Here is a 13,594-nt window from a genome sequence, read left to right as displayed (position 1 = left end):
TTACTAACACGCTTAATATTGATATTTTGTCAAACACAGATAAGTAGCTAAGCTTGCTTTTAGCTTCACCATTTATACCAGGCCTTACAAAAATTTGAGTACATCTAAATGCTGAACAGAGATTTCTGAAGGATTAAAGATCAGATTTTAGATTTTTTTTGTTACTGTTGTGTTCTCCAGGGCTGTAAATATCTTTAAAAAATATTTGTTTAACCTCTAATTATATCAGTTAAATGATTAACTGATAACACAGCAGCTTGGACACAGCTGCTGCTGGGAGCTGCTCCTGGCTCCCAGAGCCTTTTGACTGCTAGGAACAGGGGAGGAGGCAAGCCCAAGCCAGACAACAGCCCACTTGAAGCCCTGTGCTGGGAAGGAGAGAGCACCATTCAGCTTCCCTTCCCCCACCAACTCCCCCCTTACCTGCCAGACCTGCACCCATCCCAAGCTAAAAGATAACTGGTAAGCTAACTGGTTATCACTGCACTTATTGGTTAAACAATTAATTGTTTAACCTTTTACATCCCTAGTTTCCTCCTAGATTACATTTTCTTAAAAAAAATTTCTTGCCTCATCCAGCAGACAATATGCTGTTATTAGAATTCAAATTAAGTGTAAATATAACATTTAAATCAAATATGAGCCATTTAAATTACATTTAAGACAATATATTTACCAATATATAGAATATATTGAGGCTGTGTTAAACCAGAATATTGGGAGTAACATGATAACGTTTCTTTGCAGAAATATAAGTACTTGACAGAAGACAGTAACATGTCTGTGCCATCTGAACCAAGCAGTCCTCAGAGCAGCACCCGTAGTCGCTCAAATTCACCAGATGACATCTTGGAACGAGTGGCTGCTGATGTTAAGGAGTATGAACGGGAAAATGTTGATACATTTGAGGCCTCTGTAAAAGCAAAACACAACCTCATGACAGTTGAACAGAATAATGGTAAGAATCTGAAATTGGATACTATAATGTAATATTAGAGGTTTGAAGGGGAGAGCATTGCACCAAACGCAGTGTGCAAAAGTTGTAAATAAGTTACCCTAGAATGCCATAAAACTGAAAACTTGTTAAAGGTTAAAATACTTTTCCAAAGAAGATAGTGTAAATGGGAGAACTGTTTTCAGCATTGTTAACAGTTTAAGCAGTTAGTGTTTTGAACTGTGAGAACATATGTGGATGCCTTTCTATTGTAGTTTAATTTTATATCTTTTAAGTATTTTTAATTTATGTCCTGAAACTTTCTGTTTAGCAAACCTTGAGTCATTTTTGCTTTGTGAATTTTTTAAGGAATAGTTGTCACTGAGGAATGTGCATACATCTCTGAATATTTAATTGTTGCAGCAAAGCCAGAATGGACTTAAGGCAAAGTTGTAAGGGTTTTGCCCCCTGTACAAAATAATTGCTATCATGGCAGAAAGGATTCGTTTCCTCCTTTCCTCCAAAAATAATTATAATAATAATATTATATAAATATAGGCCAAAATCCTGTTGTGTGGTGCAACAAGGGGAATAAAGAGTATGTGTCTGGTGCATTCTGTGCTATTGAAAATTTTCTAATTAGGGCTGTGGAGAACAACTTGCTCGTCTGATCATGAGCACAGTACACCTCAATTTGCTCCAAGTGGTAGTCAAGTAGTTAGACTCAAGGCATACCTCAGAAAATGCCAGCTGTTAGTTTTCACTCATCTTTTGACTATGGAAAAATAATAAGAGCCATTTTTTTCTGCTGCAGAGAACCTAGAAAGACCATAACAGGTCAGATTGTTTTTACATAATGGAGTCCTATTACCTTGTAAATCTTGTAGGTGTTTAAACCCCCTAACAATGTTTCATATTGCTTGGCACCACAGGTGTCACAGAACCCTGGTTGATAATCACTGGTCTGTATTAATGGTAACCTGTATTAACCTCCAGCTCACAGGACCATGTCACCTGGCCGGTGGGGCTCCCCATAGGTCTGGAAATGTGGCAGTCTTAATTGCCATGGTTCTAGAAGCTGTGGCAATTAACACTGCCACTGCTCTCCTACTGTTAAATCCCCAGACCTGTAGGGGAACCCCAAGTGCCAGGCTGCATGGGCCAGAGGTGGAACCACCACTGGTCTAAATCAGAAGGATAGAACTACAGACTGAGATGGTATGAAGGTTAAGTAGCTTACTGATTATACTGTAAGTTGCAGCAGTGGCATGGAGAAGCATGTCATACTTAGCCCTAAAGACCTCTTAAGTCACAGAATACACTGGGGAGGTGGTAAAACTATTTTGTACTGAAACTATAAGCCAGTGTACACCATAGGCCTTCCTAAACGAATCCAGAAAAGATTTTCCCCTTCTGTTAAGCTAGAGAGAAAAGCTTTCTACTTGTTCTTCATCCACTTCAACACACATGTATCAGGGGCTACATAGCAAGATTTTTCCTGTATTTGCTTGCAGTCCAGGCAGGTGTCATTTTTACCATATAGTAGCCATTTTTATAATAGTGCTTCAGAAACTGCTTCAGTGAGTTTTCTAACATCTGATTAAAAGGGTTTGTCTTCGTTTGATTTTGGGGAGGGGAGGGGGAAGTGGCATTTTTTCCCCTCAGAGCTGGATGCACTTGTTTGATTTGCTTATTCACAGAGATTGTTTAGTATGGTGTTCACATTCAGGAGTTTGATCAACTCCGTGAAATAGTCAAACCCAAAAAATCAAAGTTTGCTAAATGTAAAAGCTCAGTAATAGGATTTATTATAGCTCCCCAGTATGGTTATTTTGCGCAGTACACAAATAAATTAAATACTAAATAACAATAAAATATTGTATAGTATTTCACAGTATACAACTAAAAAAAAGATTAGGAAAGGACAGTGTATCTCTATGGTACTCAACCTATTTAAGTTGCACCAAATTGCTGAATCAAGGATAAGCTGGTTAGTTGTTTACTATGATTTTTACTTTGAAGGGTGTTGCTTTTCCACTCAGCTAAAGCTCATCAATGTCTTTGCATAGCTGATCACAGAAATGGTGACTTCTGAAATATAAGCCACAACAAATTGGTGGAACATCTCAGTGGTCCTGTGCAGCTGTTAGCTGTGGCTTTGTTAAGCCTCCAGATACTTTGCAGACACTAATCTTTGCAAGGGAGTTGGATACCTCACCCTGCAAAGAATCCAGGTTCTACTGAAGTGTCTCTTACAATGCAAAGATTAGGAGTATTTCTGTGTTTAAAATTCTAGAAACAAAACTGAAAGCCATCTTAAAAAGACTGTCTTCCTGCATGCAAGAGTTGGTTTTGTTCTGTATTGTTTCCTCTAGTGGTGGCAGCGTGAAGAGCCAGCAGAGGACTAAAAACCTGCCCTGGTCTAAATACGGACTGTAATGTGAAAAATACCAAATTGAGAGATGAATTTAATTTTTTTTCTTTAGGTGGGCATCTAAAGTATTTACTTGTATGTGTATATGTTTTGTATAAACACAATTTTGGTGCAAATAAGGGCTTAACAGGAGCAGGCAAAATAGTGCCTGTGGGTTGAATCTGGGCCACAGCTGCCCCGTAGCACTCCCCATAGGGCTGAGCCCCACCCATTCCCACTGAGACAACTCATGCTGTACTCCCACCTGTGCCTGCTGGCCCAGGCCCCAACCAGTATGCGCTGCGTCCTCCAGGGCTATGCCTGGTGCTGCTCCGCTCCCCTTGCCTCTAGCTGGAGCTGTCCGGCTGAAGCTCCCCCTACTACCCTCACCCAGAGTGGCATAGCAGAGGTAGGGGTTAGGAGGAGGAGCCACTGCTGGAGATGAGGGGAGCAGATGAGCACCCAGCCAGCTGCAGCAGGAACAGTTCTGCCAGAAGCTGTGTGCTGGCTGGGGCCCAAGCCAGCAGGCTATTTTGCTGTTTGCCTTCAGTGGCAGCTCCTGCTTCTGTTTCTGCTGTGCCACTCCAGGCAGGAGGGTGGGAAGCTTCAGTCCTGTGACTCCTGCCTCAACACACAGGGCTCCAGCTCCCAGCTGCCTTGCACCCACTATGCAAGCCCAGTACAATGAGCAGCCCCCAGTGTGTAGGTGGAAGGCAGCCAGGAGCTGGAGCCCTACACACTCAAGGCAGAAGCTGCCCGGCCGAAGCATCCCCCCAGCCTGCTCAGAGTGACACAGCAGGAGCAAAAGAAGGAGCTGTCACTGGAGGCAAGGGGAGCAAGAACAGCCCCACTGACCTGGGCCCTGACCTCTGGAGGCAAAGGGAACAGAGTAATACTTAGCTGGCTGCAGCTGCACTGGGAACAGCCCTGCCAGAAGCTGCTTGCTGGCTGGGGCTGGGGCTGGGCCAGTGGGAGCGGGTCTCAAGCTGCCCCAGGCGGGGCTCAGCTCTGTGGAGTGCCATGGGGGTAGCCGTGGGCTGCACCACCCGGGCAAGCTCTGCTGCACTTACCTTCTGCCTCCTCCTTACTCTCATCCCCAACTGGCTTCCAGGACCTAGCACTCTGGCAGCTCCCCTCTCCCTCCACAGGGCAGAGTGTGCAGGGAGTGGAACACAGCCCAAGCCTGGGTCCCAAGCTGTCACTACCCTGTGACCCAGCCCCATGATCCCATCCTCGCCTGTCCATCCCATACCCGAATGCTGTTCCCTACCTGCCTAAAGCAAGTTGTTGCACAGGAGAGAGAGTGTGCTGACCTGCCCCACAACAGCTCATTAAAACTTCTTATGTGGCTCTCAGGCCCAAATAATTGCCCACCCGTGGTTTAATATTTAAAACTCATTCCGTGCAATGTAGGCAACTTTAGGATTAAAGTGAGGAAACACTACATGAGTTCCTTTTATCTTGGTGTGCGGTGGTGTTTGCTTTACAACCTTTGATATTTTCAGTGGATTCTGATGAGGTCATCTATCTGTAAGAGACAAATGGCTATTACATGAGTTCCTGAAAATGCAGAATTTGGGGATGTGTTGCTAGAGGAAATGAATTCCTTGATGCCCTGAATGGGATGCCTGTGACTTGCTCCAAAAGAGTAAAGCCATGCTACCGTACTACATTACAAAATAGTTCTAATTTTTTGTCTTCATTAACACGTGCACTTAATTTTTATATTTCTTTGTTTTTATGTTATCAACATATAAATTGTCTTTGGGACTTTAAAGATGGTTAAAAGGTGAGAGGGATAATCTTGCCTACCTTGTTAACATTTTTTTAAAAGCATAATGTTATTGCAGGTACCATCAGCTCTCTTACTTTGCCTTGGAGAGTTGCTAGATAAAATAGATATGGAAGAAACTTTCAAAATTACAGTTTGAGGCAGCTTAGGACTTTTTTACTGCACTACTTCAAGTTTGTCCAAAATGTGATTCTAAGATGCATGCTCAGTCAACAGAAACATCTGTAGGAATGTGTAGAATACAGCATTTTCTCTTGATACGTGAATTGTTGAAAAACCATTACATCTCATTTCTCGAGGATGTATTTGCTTTAAAACAAATAAAAAATAAATAAAGGACACAAAAGCTTAAGCTGAGTTTTGTACTTTAAATAAGTTAGTTATGTTAAAACATTGCATAAATCAGGTTTTTTAACTGTGGTAATAAAACTTGGTTATCACATGGTTGCTAGTACCTGAAGTTTTTAATGCTATGTTAAGCAGATTCTTAACACTGGGAAGATAACTATCACACTGGAATATATGGTTTAGTAGTTGTCTGCTTTTTAGTTTGCCTTCATTTTCAAATCAAATAATATAAATTTCCTTTTAAGGTTCAGCTCAGAAGAAACTGTTAGCTCCTGATATGTTCACAGAATCAGATGATATGTTTGCTGCATACTTTGATGTAGGTATTTTTTTTTTTTTTAATCAGAAATAATTTATCCATTCTGTTTACTTTTTGGTGGTAGAGGGTTGCTGTTTAGCAGTTTGTGCCTGAAGCTTGTCCCAGCTAAATTCTGTATGATTTCTTTTGAAGCTTTAATTAACTCATTGACCCTAGATTCTGAAATTCTTACTAAAGGTTTACTCAAACAGAACTTTCATTTTAAGTCAGTCGGACATTTCCCTAAATCATGAGCATCAAACATGCAGCCTGTGAGATCTTCCGGCCTGCAGACATTACTCCACCCATGGTTAGGATGGGGGAGGATCATGGCAGCCAAGTGTCCAGGTGACAGCTCTGGTGCTGGAGCCCCAGTAGCACCTCAGGAACAATCCTGGCACCAGGGCACGTTTCTTCGGCAGCAGCCTGTGATACTAGGATTTTTTCTGCGGTGCTTGTGGGGTTCCAGCACCATAGCTCTCGCACAGGCACTTGTCTGCTATTGTGGGATCAAGCCATAGTGTTTCTGGGACTCCAGTGCCCACTTGGCTGCCAAGCACCTAAGCAAAAGCTGCTGGAACCCAAGCAGTAGTTCAGGAAGACGTCCATACCACAGCTTGTTCTCATGGCAGTAGCCAAGCGCCTGTGATCCTGGGCTTTTTCCTACTGCATCCCCAGCCAGAGTGGGTGTTGCATGTGCTGGATCCAGCATGCAGGGGTTGATGGGCCTGATCCGGCTCACCGACCAGTCCCACACAACTCGTTCAGCCTATGGGGCCAGGTGAATTTGACATCTGTGCCCTAAATAAATATTTGAGGATTTTTCCCATTGTTAGTATAGGATCTACGTAGCTTTTGGGCTTGGCAGAGGAAGTATGAAGTGTGGGGGGAAGAAGAATAATCATCCCAAATGTTATCATGGTGACAGCAGAATTTTTAGTAACAGACACTTTACAATAACAATTGCCCTCTAACTTTCCAATGGCCTTGTTCTCCTCATAGGTTCTTTATCATTTCTTCATTTAAAAATAAATAAATAAACATGACATATTCTGATGGTATTTGGCAATGTACCTCTCAATTTATCGTGCTGTCCTGGTTGAAGAAAATAGGAAGTGCCTGTCCCTCAGTACAGCATTTAGCAGTTGGTCCTTGCAGTACTATCATTTGTTCCATATATTTGTGTGTTTTTTGCTAAATACTTTGCTGTACACTGCATATTTTTGCAGTTTAATAGGCTAGTTAAGATTTGTTTGCATTGTTTGCTTTCACATCTACAACAACACAAGGAAAACTTATTCTGCAAATGATAAAATTAATGGGAAGAATTCTATTTGCAAGTTTTCACAAGCATAATAAACAAATAGAGAAAAGCTTGACTTTTTTAAAGCAACTGGTAAGTGGATGATAGTTTATGGAAAGGAAATAGTTATTTGATTGAACGTGGCTTTCTTTTTTGCATTTAATTTGATGTACTTATGTGGTACATGGCTCTAGCTGTCTTACTAGCTCACAGTAATGATAGTAATATCTGTTCTGAATGACTTATTCTCATCTGTCATGCCTTGGTGTAATTATTCTGGGAGCTGGCAAGTAAATGAACAAAGAAGTTTGTATGCATCGCAGCACAGAATATCCTTTTTAAAAAATAATTCTGCCAATGCAACCTTTTTATTATTTTTCTTTAACTTCCTAATAATTGTTTTACAACATTTTTATGACACGACTGCAGTATTAAAACTTTTTCAAAGACGCAGAGACCTCAAGCCTGTATATTTATTAGACTCATTTGTGTTAGCAATGAAAGCTAAGCACATACAGAAGTTCTGTTAATATTTTTTCTCTTGTCATAATTCTCAAGCATGAATATTTAAAAGATACTTTGTCAAATATATTGATCTTTTAGAATAGATGTAATGTTTGTATTATGGACGGAAAGATATGTCAGAAAGGGGACAATACATAACTGCAGCTCTTCAGTTAATAAGTAAATAATAAGAGTTTATATTCTTTTCCTTGCATTCTATATTTTAATATAGTTTGTGCTTACTTCATTTCAGAGTGCCCGTCTTAGAGCTGCTGGCTTTGGAAAAGACTTTAAAGAAAACCCCAACCTCAGGGATAACTGGACTGATGCAGAAGGCTATTATCGTAAGTATTTATCACTAATAACGTTATTATTGAAATGGGAATGCTCAGTGAAAAGCACCAGATTCAGAAGGTTTGCAAAAATTATTTTGAAATGACACAACATGCCATCATTTAAAGGGCACAGTGCACGTGTATAGCTGCTCACAGGTACGTCACTTAATCTACCACTCAAAGCGCAATGAAGTTATTTGCAACCATGATATTTCCCTCCAGAAGGAAAGGGTATCTCATCATACTTGCTATGATCTCTAACCAAGAAAAACCACGTGCAAAGAACATGCATGCCAGTTATGCTGCAGTTATCACCTGGGACTTGGAATGGAAGCATCTTAGTGAGCATGCTTCTTCACTAGTGAATGTTCAAATTATCAGAATTAATGATCAAATTTATCATTTCTTGGAATGATTAATGGTTATAAAACTTCTATTATTTATAAAAGGACCCCTGATCAAACAAGAGCATAGTTTCAGTTATTTCTGTAGAATACCGTAGACTTGACACAGTAGTTAAATGGCCCCACAATATGTTCTTGTATCTTCTGAGTTACTTGTATGAAAGACTTCTTTTTGTTGATTATTCTAATTGTTGTGTATTCTTAGCCCAGGATTTCTCTCTATAACCATTTTTGTTTTCTCCATCAGGTGTTAACATAGGTGAAGTTCTAGATAAACGTTACAATGTCTATGGTTATACTGGCCAGGGAGTCTTCAGTAATGTAGTGCGAGCCAGAGATATGGCAAGAGCAAATCAAGAAGTGGCAGTTAAAATCATCAGGAACAATGAACTTATGTAAGTTGCATTTAGTTAGATTGAAATGTATAGCCAACTAATAATCTAATTGTGACAGTTGTGTCTAATAATAACTTTTCAGTTATAGATTTTGCTTTTTGCGGAGAAGATTCAAACCAAGTCTGGAAAGACTATCTCTTCTATCCCTAATTAGTACCATTCATTGTGCAAAAACAACTGCATATAAGTAGCAGAAAAAGTAGACCTTGCCTACAGTAAATTATTTGCAGCTCTTGAAAGCTGGTGTCCCTTTGAGTAGTGTAAAATTGTACTAAGTTGTTATCTAGCTTATGGATTAGCATGTCATTTCAGATTTATGTATATGTAGCAATAGTATGATTTTAATACTAATTGCTTTTGTTATTTGCTTTGTTTTCCCTGTGAAGAGGAACTAATATTGTAACTCTTCCATATGCATTTTGACTTGAGGCTTAATTTTAAACTCATTTTATTTCATTATTTAAAGTGAGTTAGTTTGCTAAATCAGAATTCATGAAAATGTCTAATATTAAATAATGCATTGAAATGTTGTCTTTTCCATAGATTATGTGTAAATACAGATGTTGAAGTTAATGTAGGTGAGCTCAGCATGCAGTTAGTTTCAGCTAAATATTTACTCACCCATATAGTATCATTAATTGTTGTTTAAATAGTAATTGGTCATTTAGAGAAGGAACTCTTCTCTCCATTTATGTGCTGGGGGGGTGGGTAGATTAGAATTGTGTGGGTGTTTTTGAAGCACAAAGAATTTTTTTGATTTTTCTAGTGCGTAGTTGCTGAGAATAATACCACGATCTTTTAAATTTCAGAATTATGTTAACCAGAAGAATCCCAGTTTGATAGTTATCCAGTGAATGCTTATGCTGAAATATGTTGTATAGAATTTACTTGGTACCATACTTATGTTTTTGTTTTATAGGCAAAAAACTGGTCTAAAAGAACTGGAATTTTTGAAGAAGCTCAATGATGCAGATCCTGATGACAAGTTTCATTGTCTGCGACTGTTCAGGCATTTCTATCACAAACAGCACCTCTGTCTGGTATTTGAACCACTCAGGTAAAACAACTAAATGTACAAAAATAATTATAAAAATAAAAGTAGAGTTAAGTGCTCTTTAATATTTTTGTACTACTAAATTGAATTCTCCTTTTTAAATATGAAAGCTTTCCCATTCTGGCTTTACTGTGATGGTGAACTTATTTCAGGCCTTTCATTCAGAAACATCTATAGGGACAAAAAAGGTCTGAAGCATTCTCATTTTCTTTGACATGACAGTGCTAACTTGGTATTTGGTCTCTCTCTCTCTCTTGCTCTCTACCCCCCCCCTTTTAAGGTTACAGGAAGTTTATGGTTCTATTTATCCTGAGTTCTTCTGCCAATTAGTGATTTTTACTTATGTTCATAGTTCTTTTTACTTACATTCATAGTTCTGGCAGCTGGGCAGGTTCCAGAAGTTTGGAATGCTTTTGCAGCAGTAGCTTGGCACATCTGGGGCTATTGCCTGGGAGTATACATCTAATAGGACACGTTTAGGGAAAAACATTGGGTATAATAATTTGACCTCTCCCTTTTTTTTCTCTTTCTTATAAAGTGGTGTCGATGTGCAGTGACAGGCAGGATTTTCTGTGTGTTTTATGACAATAGATTTGAGAATGTATACCGAGTAGGCTTTTTGTCCCTTTTTGTCAGTATAACGAATCTTACACATTGTGTGTGTACCATCATTTATTTAACTTTTCCTTGCACTCTTAGGGTAGAAGGAAGATGCTTGCTTAAGCTGTGTGAGGCTTATGGTGATATATTTTAGGCTAATAAACCCTAAGCTCAGATTTTTTTTCCTTTCTCTAATAAATAGAGAGTTGGCTAGTTCTCCATAAAACTGTTCAGGAATGTCTTTCTTTTTCCTCTAATTCCATGCTCTGTTAATCTTCTCAAAGTTCCTGTATGCTGATACTTCTCCAAATATTATCCAGTCTGTTTGCTTATACCTGAAATAAGCATGGCATTTCAACTTAATTTCCTTCACCTCTTTTAATTTGTCATCACAGTAGTTTCCTTTGCCATGTTTTGCTTCTTAAAGCAGTTTGCACAAAGACAGTGGAATTGTTGAGAAATGACTGTGGTTCTTGTGCAAAAAAGATAAACAGTATTAACCTTAGCAAAAGGAATTTTTCAGGATAATCGTGGTCATGTCTCTAATTTACAGCTTCCCTTTGCTCTGATTTGGTCAAGAGCTTTCTCTTTCAGTGTAGTGCCTCATGACAAGGAGTAAATTTCAAGTTGGTCTGGTATGAGTGGTGCTCTTTTTTTCCTAACTGTCCAAGAGAACTTGTTTTTTTGTGTATTGTACTTGATGTTTATAATGCTAGTACGTTGTTCCCTGTTTAATTATCTGTCTTCATCCTCTTTTTTCTTTTGTGTATAAAAAAAGTATGAATTTACGAGAGGTACTGAAAAAGTATGGGAAGGATGTTGGTCTCCACATTAAAGCTGTACGCTCCTACAGCCAACAGTTGTTTCTGGCATTAAAGCTGCTTAAAAGATGTAACATCCTACATGCTGATATTAAGCCAGACAATATTTTGGTAAGTAACATTTAATTAAAACACTAGAAATAACTTTCAGCCAGTATGCAGTGTGCTTCTAAATTCAGAGAATATTAGTTTCAAATTCTAAGTTGTGTCTATACACTGAAAAGCTTTGAATAATATGGAACAGAAATACAATTTTTAAACATAAAAGAAATCTAAGTTTGTCTTTTAAAGCACATCATGCTTTCCTTCATTTGTTTCTCTTTAAAGAAGCAAACTGCAATGTAAGAAGGCATCCTTTTCTAGAAGAAAGATTTTTAATTTTTAGGTATGTTTGAAATTAGTCTGTTTTTGTGGAGGTTGTTGGCCTTGGTTTCCAATGTAACTCAGATTTTCAAATTGTCCCTTGCTTACTTTTGCTTGCATGATGGAAAAGAAAAAGACTGCTTAGTAGCAGAGGAGAATTCAAGTACTTGTTTGAACAGTGTTTGTTCTGGTTCCCTTGATGCATTTGTTTGCTTATATGGCAGCTTTATAGTCTCTCAGTTACTATTAAACACAGATTTCTTGCCTTCATCATTGTAAAAATAACCTTCTAAATATGAAACAAGTGTAAATAGCCTTCCTTAGGGTGCATCAGTTTTAGAGTAATATTCAAAAGCTGTGAAATTTCCTTCTATTCTTTATTAATCTGATTGAGTTGGCAAGTCAAACTGGTGGTATTATTAACTATTCAAAGGCTGATTGGTGTAGTAGTTAAGAGGGTGTGAATGTTAATGTTGCTTAACTGAGGAACATGTGGAAAAGACCTGACAAAGAATTAAAAAGAAAGTGACAAAGAATGGAAATAAGTATCCTTAAAAAGGTTATTTGTCATTGATGCTGGAGATGATTGTAAGGTACCCAACAAATAATAAATTAAAACAATTAAATTCTTAGTTAATAAATAAAGGCTATGTCCTACCCTTGACCACTGCATAAATCAGTGGGGTATGAGGACATTATTTATGTTCCTGAACCTGTCCTTTCACAAGAGAGTCAGATTCATACGCAGCATAACTCTGAGGGCCACCAATGCTGATTTTTGGTCCACTTGTATATTTAAAAAAAAAAAAATCAATCCTGCTAAAACAGTTATTTTTAACAGGGTACCAATTACAGGTAACTTGCATTTAAAAACAAAAAAACCCCACCTGTCCTCCCTCCCCCCAAAAAGTTTATCTGTTTAATTTAACAGCTTTATAGAGAGGAATCCTTTTCTAATCTGCATATGTTATTGATATGTTGTCTCACTACAGCTGAAGTATTAGTAAAGTAATTTTTAGGGTTTGTTTGGTTTTTTTTAATAACCAATTTTTTATTCAGATATACTGGATTAGAATTCCCTGCAATAAATCTCCATTGTTAATGATATTTAAGATGAGAACTCATGGATGATTTCTGTCTATTCTTATAAAAGTGATATCTAAGAGAGAGTTTGAATGTTTAAAAGCATGACTTACAACAATGTCATAAAGAGACTAGTGATAATGAAGAGGATTAAATGCATTCTCAACTCTAGGTCTTCTTACAAGTATTTACGAGCTATTTAAAGATCCTAGATTGACATTGTAGTTTACATTTTAAGGTCTAGTGAGGACATTCCTCTGTTTCCTACAGATTTAGAACTTGATTTTAATTAATTTGTCATCATTTAGCTTTAACAGCAGAATGAAGGTAGACCTTGTTAAATTTTCTTGAATTTATCTAACCTACTTATTTATTTATTCTAAAAGATTTCTACGTAGCAGCATAAGGATCAGCTGTGGATAACATACCTCAGACACTGAATTTATACTAAATAAATGAATAGCCTGTTACAATAAATAGCCTGCATAAGGTTGTCATTTTTCCATCTACACTTGAAATCTTTAGTCATTTGTGCAAAAGAAAAAATCTTTACCTGAGAAATCTCCAAATCATCAGCGAGTCATCAGAGTTTAGAGTTTGGTAGTCACTGAAAAAAGTATTATTTAAAAAAGTGTAATGTATTTTCTTTTATAAGTAATCAGGAAAAATAAAACCCCAGAATTGGAGCTCTCCTACTGTCACTGTTATCCAAGCCATCTGGTCATCTTTGGTAAAAGAATTTTCTCTGGCATCCGAACTATTGTACCCATACAAGACTGTGCTCTAATTCCAGAAGTAAAATTCTTACTCGTATGTCTTCTAGTGTGACATCTTCATTTTATCTAGGGTCATGTCCAGTTTCTGCACACATTTATTTACAACCTCAAAAATTCTGATGCATTTCCTCACTTCTCTTGTCTTCAAATTAGTCATGTTTTTAGTTATGG

General features: G+C 38.1%; 1 protein-coding gene across 3 annotated transcripts in view; it reads left to right on the top strand.

The window, feature by feature from the left end:
• The window catches only part of PRP4K (pre-mRNA processing factor kinase PRP4K), a 35,856-nt gene that overhangs the window by 16,997 nt on the left and 5,265 nt on the right, over positions 1 to 13,594 (top strand). For all 3 annotated transcript variants that reach the window (XR_016441356.1, XM_090039353.1, XM_090039354.1), the window contains 6 exons: positions 748 to 958; positions 5,733 to 5,806; positions 7,846 to 7,936; positions 8,579 to 8,726; positions 9,646 to 9,783; positions 11,159 to 11,312. Coding sequence is in view for 2 of the 3 variants with exons in the window: in XM_090039353.1 (XP_089895479.1) it covers positions 748 to 958; positions 5,733 to 5,806; positions 7,846 to 7,936; positions 8,579 to 8,726; positions 9,646 to 9,783; positions 11,159 to 11,312 (816 nt within the window). In the remaining variant the exon portion in view is untranslated. The remainder of the gene's footprint in view (positions 1 to 747; positions 959 to 5,732; positions 5,807 to 7,845; positions 7,937 to 8,578; positions 8,727 to 9,645; positions 9,784 to 11,158; positions 11,313 to 13,594) is intronic.

Source organism: Crocodylus siamensis, chromosome 3 (genome assembly GCF_052110815.1).
Source record: "Crocodylus siamensis isolate JL-2025a chromosome 3, ASM5211081v1, whole genome shotgun sequence".
NCBI lineage: Eukaryota > Metazoa > Chordata > Crocodylia > Crocodylidae > Crocodylus > Crocodylus siamensis.
Note: the sequence above shows the minus strand (reverse complement) of the source record. Positions and strands in the feature narration are given on the sequence as shown.